At 43.9% G+C, this 10,407-nt stretch overlaps 1 protein-coding gene across 1 annotated transcript in view; it reads left to right on the top strand.

Moving 5' to 3' along the window:
• Positions 1-812: 812 nt before the first annotated feature.
• LOC146185488 (alpha-tocopherol transfer protein-like) overlaps positions 813-10,407 on the top strand; it is a 15,369-nt gene continuing 5,774 nt past the window's right edge. The window contains exons 1-2 of the mRNA XM_084605539.1: positions 813-969; positions 7,394-7,633. Coding sequence (XP_084461665.1) covers positions 813-969; positions 7,394-7,633 — 397 coding nt within the window. The remainder of the gene's footprint in view (positions 970-7,393; positions 7,634-10,407) is intronic.

The raw sequence follows: 10,407 nt of genomic DNA, 5'->3' as shown, positions 1-10,407 counted from the left end.
TCATCTACTGGGATTAATGACCGGGAAAGTGCATGTTTTGTGAGCAAGGTAGTCCACAGGTAGTCATCTACTGGGATTAATACCCGGGAAAGTGCCTGTTTTCTGAGCAAGGTAGTCCACAGGTAGCCAGCTACTGGGATTCAAGTCATCTACTGGGATTCAAGTCATCTGCTGGGATTCAAGTCATCTACTGGGATTAATGCCCGGGAAAATGCATGTTTTGTGAGCAAGATAGTCCACATCCATATCACCTCAAGCCTGTTTTATATGCATGGAGTGCTGCGGTCCTTGGACTCTGCCGAGCTAATCAAGAAATCTTGCAACCCTGACACGCATAATAAATTCCTAGAGGAAACGCTGGAGAGCAATAAGTTTTTTTTTATTTCGGCATATTTTTGTCGCTGTGTTAGTATCGCAGTGCCGGATTTGCAGGCAAGACCTCGCATAACGTACAGCGCACAATGTTTTTCACCCACTGCAGGGAATACCAATAACACCATGGTGGAATAAGAGAACTAGACGGTAAAGACGTGCTCTCCAAAATGGACGCGGAATTTGTTGCGTATGAGCTCGAAGGACGACCGTCAGTTAAAAGAGCTGCGAATTGCCTCAGATGCAGGTCTGCCACTATTTTCTTTCTCTCCTGCAACACGCGTGTAATAACTCGTTTGCAGTGTAAGGAATGCGTTGAAGTGCGCATAAATAAGGCAGTGTATTCAGCTTTCTCGACTGCAAGGCTTTTATTCACTGATTGTCCGCGCTCTCAGCGTGCTCTCTGGCCCGAGGTTTAGGCGGTGTGCGTCCCCCGTGCAATGTCGGGCGTCTATACGAAGCGGTGCGTGGACGATGTGATTGACACGTCGGAAGGAGCGCTCCCTTTCAAGTTGCAGCAGATAGCCGAGGAAGAACTAGGAGAGACGCCTGCGAAAAGACGACAAGCTCTGCAAAAACTTGCACAGCGTTTGCAAGGTAAGCCCTCGTTTCAGCTACAGTGGTGCGATAATAAGTAGTAGAAGCTGGCTGGTTCAATCGGACACCCTCTATTTCACAAAATGATGGATATGAAAAACGTCATAGACGATGAATGAGACTTTATAGTTATACGCATGGATAGTAATTTCCGAAAAAATGCAGTACATGAACTTGTTATCGCCTATATGGAAACAAATTTTAATGCTTATTTCTCAAGAGGCCTATCGAAGTTTTCTAAAACGTACCAACTAGCTCAAGTTTCTGCTGCTTCTAAAGTTGCATCGCTGTTTTTGATTAGCCTGCATTGTTCAGCACGTACAACTACAAACACTTCGGGGAAAGGAGGGAACCGCTCTACAGACATCCGGCGGCTTCTAGAATCAAACGAGAAGTAAGCGCCGGAATGCCACTACACCTCCAATCAACGAGTTCTCTGCCATGTCTCCGATAGCTACCGCCTGCCAAAGAAATGCTTGCCATTTTTCCAGGATTCAAGTGTTCAATAGACAGGTGGAAAAGTTGTAGTGTTTGCCAAAGGCATGCTCGTAATTTTTGTAGGCTAGGCAGCTTGAAATAGTAGACCCTGTCGACGCCAGTGAACATTTTTTTTTTTACATGAGGGAGCTAATGTTAGCGCGTTAAAATTTACGCGTCACAATTAGGTATTGTCGTTGCGTTGCCCAGCTAATTCAATTTTCGTGCGCGGGATATCTGAGGAGCGAGACTCCCCAGTATTTTCCCAGAAGGTGGTGTTTAGTGTCTACGTTTAATTTAGCTTTTATCTTTTGCACTCACGGGTAATTCAAGCCAGAACATGCTCTGCAACCACCCGCTATATACCGATTTGAAGGTCGTAAAGCTATATAATTTTCAAATTTGATGTCACTGACACCGGCCTATTGTGGCTCGATCCTATGCGTGGTATCTTGCAAAATGTTCAAGTTGTGATTTTATGCGCACTGTGAGTAGTTAGCCATTGCTGTATTACCTGCTCAGCGCAGTGTTGGATACGCCTTTCTTTTTCAACAATAGAAGAAAGCACCGCTAAATCATCCTCAGTAGGCGCTTCAGTAGGCACTTTGGTGTGTACGGCTAAAAAAGGCTGGCTTATAGAAACCGAAGCAATTCAGGGCGCCAATACCGATACCGTCATCAGATCAGAAGTTATAAACAAAGTGTAATCAATAGCATCACTGATGAACGTCCCACTTTAGTGATTGATTCCATCAGAAGGCATGTAGGCTACTGAAAGTTTATAGCAGTTTGACAGCCGAGCTTGAACAAACAGTCCTTATGGAGGAAATAAATTGAAAGTTGCGGGATGCTCGAACTGAGAAGCTTGAGCATTGTCCAGTCTGAAGAAGCTGGACTAGCTTAATACGTAGTGGCTGACTGGTTGGTTCATCATTCTGTGGACTACAGCACAGTAGCAACACGGACAGAACAAGAGAGACGGACTCAAACATGAAAGATTGTTGTGTTTGTGTCCGTCTCTCTCGTTCTGTCCGTGCTGCTACTCCGCTGTAGACCTCAGAAGGCTGGACTAGCTCTACACACTATATATACTAACGCGCACGAGCAATATAAACCTTGGACGGACAAGGAGAACAAATAAAAAAAGCGAAATTACCTGTTAAACATATTTCCATCACAATGCCGTTTCGTTAGAGCAACCTTTAAGGATGTATAATTGGGGTTGTTTGAAGTATGGTAAAGGAAAATGCACTCCAAATCGAGACTGAGCGACGATGAACTTTACACGTGTCCTAATGTGCGAGCCCTGAAACGGCCTTTTCGCCAGAAACTTGTCTCGCTCAGTCGAGGGGAATCTTTTTCTTGCGGCAAAAAAAAAGAAAATAAAAAGCCCTCAAGGCCTTCTTACGCGCACAGTTGCACGACATACGCACGCGAATACCCTAGGGTCAGTGACAGCGTTATATTCTTCGTTTTTCCTCGTTATGGTTTTTTATTATTATTTTTCGGCCTTGTTTCCTTTGTGGATCGCAGACTTCTTGGACAAGTGTCAGGGCGTTATCACCGCCGTAAAAACCGCGAACCCAGCTAGGCACGTATTTCCTGTCTCAGTACTCCAGGAAAGCGAATCTGTGAAGTTGGAAGATTGCCGGCGGTTGATTAGCCGTCGATCATCGCATCGAGCATCGCATGGGACATTGAGGAAGTGAAAAAGCGTTACAGATCGCCCTTATTGGGATATTCTGCAGCCCAACCCTCTACATCGTATCTTTTGAGAACACAAAGCATCCATTCGAGTTTTTCTAGTCGAAGCTGAAACAAGGGACAATAAAGAGCCTACTGTTTAATGTACGAGCACTTTTCAATTCATTTTGCGGTATGCGGGTTGAAATAGGTGTTTAGAGTAACTGCTGCAATGACTCCTATTAAGAACTCTTTTTTTAGCATTAGATCAACAATTCTCGTTGTCAGTTGACTACTGTGTGGCGTTTATTCCCCTTCCCTTCTTAAAGGCCTCAAACAGCTCATTAGTGGCGCCCCAGAAAATGTGCGCCAGACGTGTCCGCAAGATTAAGCAGGATTCCACGGGATATCGGTGGGGTTCTGATACACAGTGACCGATAGTTTATTTATTGATAGATAACAATATTCAGAGATGAGAATGAGATTTTCTTTTTCTACAATCTCTCTCTGAAGAGAGAAAGTGAGACAGAAGCTCTTTCACTGCCCTCTTTCCCTCCCTCTACCGTTTTTTTAGAGAGAAGGAGAGATAATGTCTACTCTCTCTTCCTCTTTACGGATAGAGATACTCTATTCCTATCTCACTATATCTCACTCTCTACTCGGTCTCTCTCTCTCTCTCTCTCTCGATGAATCAGTTTTGTTCAAGCATCGTTGCAGGGCGGCCAAAATGCTTTCGACTTGCTGAACGTAAGGTGATTCAAGTGCTCCCCTCAAATTTTAAATTGTTTCTTACATGTACAGTCCCAGCATTAGCATTATGGAGCACGACCCAAGAGAATATTTTTTTTAACCTGCGTAACCTAGCGAATAGTACGAAGCGCGTTGTAAATACTCAAGCACGGGTCACTGGTGCATTCGCGTATGAACCCAAGCAACCATAATATTTTGTCTGCGGAACACATGACAAACTTTCAAGTACGTGAAGAATATACCGTATTATTACGCACACACTTGAGCTTACACATTGAATCCCTCTTATAGTCAATGTGACTGTGGCACAGATTGCACTGGTTGTTGTATGAGAAATTTGTAGCAAGCCGAATATTTATAATGCAGTCTATTGTGTACTAGTGGAGTTGAGTTCTATAAGAAGTGAGTGGTGCTCCACTGATCAATCAATCAATCAATGAATCAATCAATCAATCAATCAAAGTGATCTTTATTTGTATGCAACAAAATACATAAAGAATATTTGGACCGATAGCCGCGGGGCTAGTAGACGGTCCAGTACAGAATAAACTTGATCAGGCAGCCGTAATGAACACACACACACACACACACACACACACACACACACACACACACACACACACACACACACACACACACACACACACACACACACACACACACACACACACACACACACACACACACACACACACACACACACACACACACACACACACACACACACACACACACACACACACACACACACACACACACACACACACACACACACACACACACACACACACACACACACACACACACACACACACACACACACACACACACACACACACACACACACACACACACACACACACACGCACGCACGCACGCACGCACGCACGCACGCACGCACGCACGCACGCACGCACGCACACACACACACACACACACACACACACACACACACACACACACACACACACACACACACACACACACACACACACACACACACACACACACACACACACACGCGCACACACACACACACACACACACACACACACACACACGCACGCACGCACGCACGCACGCACGCACGCACGCACGCACACACACACACACACACACACACACACACACACACACACACACACACACGCACGCACGCACGCACGCACGCACGCACACACACACACACACACACACACACACACACACACACACACACACACACACACACACAGAAAAAAGAAAAAGAAGAAAAAAGAATACAACAAGCAAACAAACAGAATCAACACGCACGGAAAAAAATACATTTCAGCAAAAAATTAATAGGCGAGTAATACAAAACGCAAGCGCACAAAAAAAAAAAAAGATAACTGGACGTATATATTAAGCCCAACTTTAACAAACCCGTACTAAGGTGCTTGTATAGTCTACGGGGTACGAATCAAACTCGTTATCTAAGCACCCTTCCATCTCGAAGGCCAAGGCGTAACGTTCGCGGAGCCTCTCAACACGGCATTGTAAAGTTATCTAGTGACGACACACAAAAATGGACGGCGGGAACTTCCATAATGCGTACCAGCTGACACCTGCCAAAGACATGCAGATAATATTTAGCTCCTAACGTCGACATTGCGACAATGTCAGCGCCTGATGTGAACACGATAACCTTAAAGTGCGCGTCCTGCAGAAATTCCGTCTTCAGTGCTGTCGGCGTTATTGGCGGCCGCGTTGCGAGCGAGCGGGAACATCAATGGCACAGCTTTAGCAGTTGGTAGTTGGTGGCTTGCATTGCCGGAAACTGACTAGTCGTAGCGTTGCCTAATGTGACGCGACCACGTGACATCATGGACGATTTGGCAGTTGCCTACCAGTTCTGTTCTGTACTTTCAGATAGGTGGATGAGATTCGAATCAGCCGGAAGTCGAAGGCCCTCGCATTCCTACCTTCCCTAGACCCATTAAGCGTGGTAAATGCGCATGTCCACGAGCACCCTTAGCATATGCTAAGATTCTAGATGCATATAGCCAGGGGCGTATTGAAATACCATGAATTAAAGTGTATGCGGGTATGTGTGGCCGGCAAAATGTCTTCGCTTCCACAAAACATAACTAGGTCAAAGATAAAGAGAATTTAGAGAAACTCTCGTTGTTACTCCTTTGATAAATTATTTACAGGGACGCAAGGTGAAGAATCCGACTGAAAACGGTTTCCACATGTGCTTTCGGGTTGTAAGTCTCTATTACCCAGTTCATTGTATAAAAATAAAATGCCTATGCTGCCTGCAATAATGTTTTTTGAAGAAATATCGTTGTAAACGGAATGCGAGATTTTCTGCTGGCGATCACGTCATCTGTTTACCTTGGCATTCACTGTACCTCCGTCAGTAGCTTTTATGTTATGATTCAACACACCCCTATTTTTTTTTTAGTCTTGACGTGAAGGAATATAGGACACTTTAAAATAAAAAGTATCAGTAATGCTATCATCCAAATACTACTCTAGTGGTTTTGAAGAAAATAAAAACGTTCCCTTCCTGCTGCTTTTAGACTTCAAAGGCGTTAAAGTTTTTCCTAGATGATCTTCGCTTTATGCATTTACACATTGCTTGCCTAATTACATTATTTCATCTATGTTTACTTACACCACGCTCAAACTAGTTCCAAAGCTACCGGCGAAAATATTTGTGGGACACTTAATCCACATTTAATGGTATGATGCAACAGCGTGAATGGCTCACGACTGCGTCTTCTCTGCAGACCACCGTTAGCGTGCGCGCGTATTACTGCTCGCGTTATCAGTAATACCCCAATTTGTGCCTCTATTAGCATACAAATGCCCGATAGCGTGCAGTCGTAACATTCCACTGCTACTCAGGGGCTAGTTCTATTGCTATATGCCTAAAGAGGCGGGATAGAATCCTGGCAGCGGCGGCCGCTTTTCGATGGAGGAGAAAAGCAAGCCGCCCTTGTTTGAAGCAGTGAAAGCCTATGACACAGTTAACTTTGCAAGCACAGATTTACGTTGTCTTAGACTAGCGCGTTAATAAAAAAAAATTTTACTAAAACCAAAAGTTTTGAAACTAGCAGAAGACCAAAAGCGAAATACCAGTGTCGCGAGCAGCGATGCTCAAAAGCAGACAACCATAAAGTCAACGCATTTTTGCTTATTTGCGCTATCATAAGCTTAGGCCTTAACAGCACTATCTTTAAGCCAGTAGTTCCAGAGGCTTTGGCAGCCTCGAAACACTTATCAATGCCACGAGTTTGACGGAGCGGGAAAAATCATTCATTTATTCATTTTTCAACTCAGATATTTGAACAATCATTAGGTGATTTGCTACCTAAGTACTTGAGCCGAAAGTCTTTAAAACAAGCGAATAATATTACTGGCAGCGAATGTTGGATCAAGCATCCTCCACAATACTAAGACAGCAATGAAATGCAATATTAATTGAAGAGGTTCCTTCCAGCATTTAATTCTTTCTGATTGTTGTCTTTTTTTTTTTTTTTTTCAGAGGAAGAGGAGTTGAACGCCAGGACAGACAGCGAGTTCCTTCTGCGCTTCCTGCGGGTCCGCAAGTACAACCTGGAGGCAGCGCTTGGTAATGTGTGCAACTATTATCGCATACGGGACACATGTGGGCCGGTATTTCGTGACTTTCTTCCTTCCAAAGTATCTGCAGCTACGCGGAAGCTTGTGATGGTCCCGCCCGAAAAGGACGCTCATGGACGCCGCATCTTTCTTTTCAAGCCTGGTAAGTAGGTCTTCAAAGACAGCGCCAATCAGGGCTCTATACTCGAGGACAATTATTGCGGCAATGCAGCGAAAGATATGGCGCTGTAGCACACCCACTGACTGAACAGCAGAACATAGCCCCCTCAGAAGTTTTGTCCATCTTGATCCAAAATATTGCACCGTTAATTCGTTATTAACGTTTTTTATTTCATCAGTTTAGGAGTACAGTACTACTATACACAGCAAGACTCTATACACATCGTGCGAATGTAGATATGTGCGCCGCGTGTTGGCAATTCTGTGCAGCTCATACGAGTCGCCTCTTCGCAGAAGTTTATTTATTGTTTTGCAGTGCACTTGTCTGGCAACGCTCTAAGACCGCACTATTGATTAGTCGCGTTGTAACTTGCGTTCGCCTAGTCCTTCAGTAACGCAAGCGAGCGCATATTTGTATTGGAGGCAGGCAGAAGATAATTATTTGAGAATCACACGAGAAGTGAAACTGAAGCTGCAACGGAGGCCAGATATGCTCGAAATACTTCGTTTAATAACAATGTAAAGAAACCTCTGCTCCAGTATTCTTGGCTGCATAGCTACAAAACGATATGCGAAAGTTTGAGCACATAAGGCTCTTGTTTTGCCGAAGCTTTTTCAAAGTAAGTAAACGCGTACGCGAAAGAAGATACGAGAAACTTCGAAGATGTCAAGATAAGAATGTCAAATACCACAAAATTGTTTAACTATATAAACTAGGCCGCATCTAACTATCTGCTGTGCAACTTACGTGTTGCTTTGAACTCCCCATTAGTTCTTCGCGTACCGAAGCATAGAGACTGCCCAATCGGCCTTATTCATTTAACCAGTTTAATTTACCACTAGGCAGCGTGTAGCTGCTTAAGCAGATGCTTTGTTTACATAGTCAAAACTTATTAATTGGAATCTGGACTTCTGCAATTAGGAACACATTCTCTTTTTGTTTTGCAGCCACAAAAAGCCTACATAGATGGAAGCTAAGTTATGCGTTGTTTCTCAAGAAAATTTGAACGCTTGTTTGGTATCATGGAAATGCCAAAAGAAATCGAGAGGCCCCTCAATCTTCGTCTTTAGGAGTTGAAGGGAACAGTGTTATCGGGCCTGGCTCGCATCACCATCTCGATTGCTTCTCGCGCTCTAAAGCCTCACAGCGACGTAGCTCTCATGACAGAGCCCTCCGATTTGTCTCCGTTCTCCTCGCTCTGTATTTTTTAGCATTTTAGAAAAGAATATGTCATGGGCGTAGCCTAAAACAAAATAATTACAGTAAAATACGTAAGGACAATTCTTCGACTTCAAGGGAATGACCGACAAACTTCGTTAAAACTTCAAGTTGGGCTAGTAGGTAATGGCTTGCTTGAATAATTTAGTTAGCGGTAAAAAAAGCCCACGGACACAAAGAATATGATACAGTGGGTGTACAGCCTTTGTCAAAAGTGTAGAGCCCGGGGGGGGGGGGGGGGTCTGCTTTTGAGCCAAACAGCGGCGCTAATCTAGCGTTAGGGGACGTACTTCCCATTGGAGAGGGTAGGACACAAAATTTTCTTACCATCGAGAGATTCGGAACACTGGACATGCATTACAAGCCGAACGAAGAGGCTCAGAAGCAGACGCCCTGGGCTCTACACTCTTGACAAAGACTGTACCTTGTGTGTCTTGTTCTTAGTGTCCGTGGTTTTATTGCGAAAGCAATACTACGCCAGGTTTCGGCCCATTGCGTAGTCCGTGGAAGCGGACACGAATGACCTTGAAGAGCCGCGAAGAAGAAGAAGAAGAAGAAGAAGAAGAAGAAGAAGAAGAAGAAGAAGAAGAAGAAGAAGAAGAAGAAGAAGAAGAAGAAGAAGAAGAAGAAGAAGAAGAAGAAGAAGAAGAAGAAGAAGAAGAAGAAGAAGAAGAAGAAGAAGAAGAAGAAGAAGAAGAAGAAGAAGAAGAAGAAGAAGAAGAAGAAGAAGAAGAAGAAGAAGAAGAAGAAGAAGAAGAAGAAGAAGAAGAAGAAGAAGAAGAAGAAGAAGAAGAAGAAGAAGAAGAAGAAGAAGAAGAAGAAGAAGAAGAAGAAGAAGAAGAAGAAGAAGAAGAAGAAGAAGAAGAAGAAGAAGAAGAAGAAGAAGAAGAAGAAGAAGAAGAAGAAGAAGAAGAAGAAGAGAAGAAGAAGAAGAAGAAGAAGAAGAAGAAGAGAAGAAGAAGAAGAAGAAGAAGAAGAAGAAGAAGAAGAAGAAGAAGAAGAGGAAGGAGAAGAAGAAGGAGAAGAAGAAGAAGAATGAGAAGAAGAAGAAGAAGAAGAAGAAGAAGAAGAAGAAGGAGAAGAAGAAGAAGAATGAGAAGAAGAAGAAGAAGAAGAAGAAGAAGAAGAAGAAGAAGAAGAAGAAGAAGAAGAAGAAGAAGAAGAAGAAGAAGAAGAAGAAGAAGAAGAAGAAGAAGAAGAAGAAGAAGAAGAAGAAGAAGAAAGAAGAAGAAGAAGAACGCTCGGTGACACGACGCTAACGCTCCCGCTCCATATCCGATTCAGCAGCGTTGCTCTTCAAATTTTTTTACCGTTAACAAAATTATTCCGGCAGACAAGCTTTAAAGACCTGAGTCTGCCAGCTCCTCTTTCATATTCTCGCTTGCTTGCAAGCGCTATCGCTATGGTGTTAGGCGGCTTCATATCGTAGCACAGTTCCAACCGAGCATGTCCTGTTTTGGATCGCTCCGCATGGCCGCTTGGAGGCTGAATTGCGAGCGAAGAAACTGCATATATTGAGCACTGACGAAGCCGGTTAT

Source organism: Amblyomma maculatum, chromosome 6 (genome assembly GCF_055883805.1).
Source record: "Amblyomma maculatum isolate TAMU_Amacu chromosome 6, ASM5588380v1, whole genome shotgun sequence".
Lineage (NCBI taxonomy): Eukaryota > Metazoa > Arthropoda > Arachnida > Ixodida > Ixodidae > Amblyomma > Amblyomma maculatum.
Note: the sequence above shows the minus strand (reverse complement) of the source record. Positions and strands in the feature narration are given on the sequence as shown.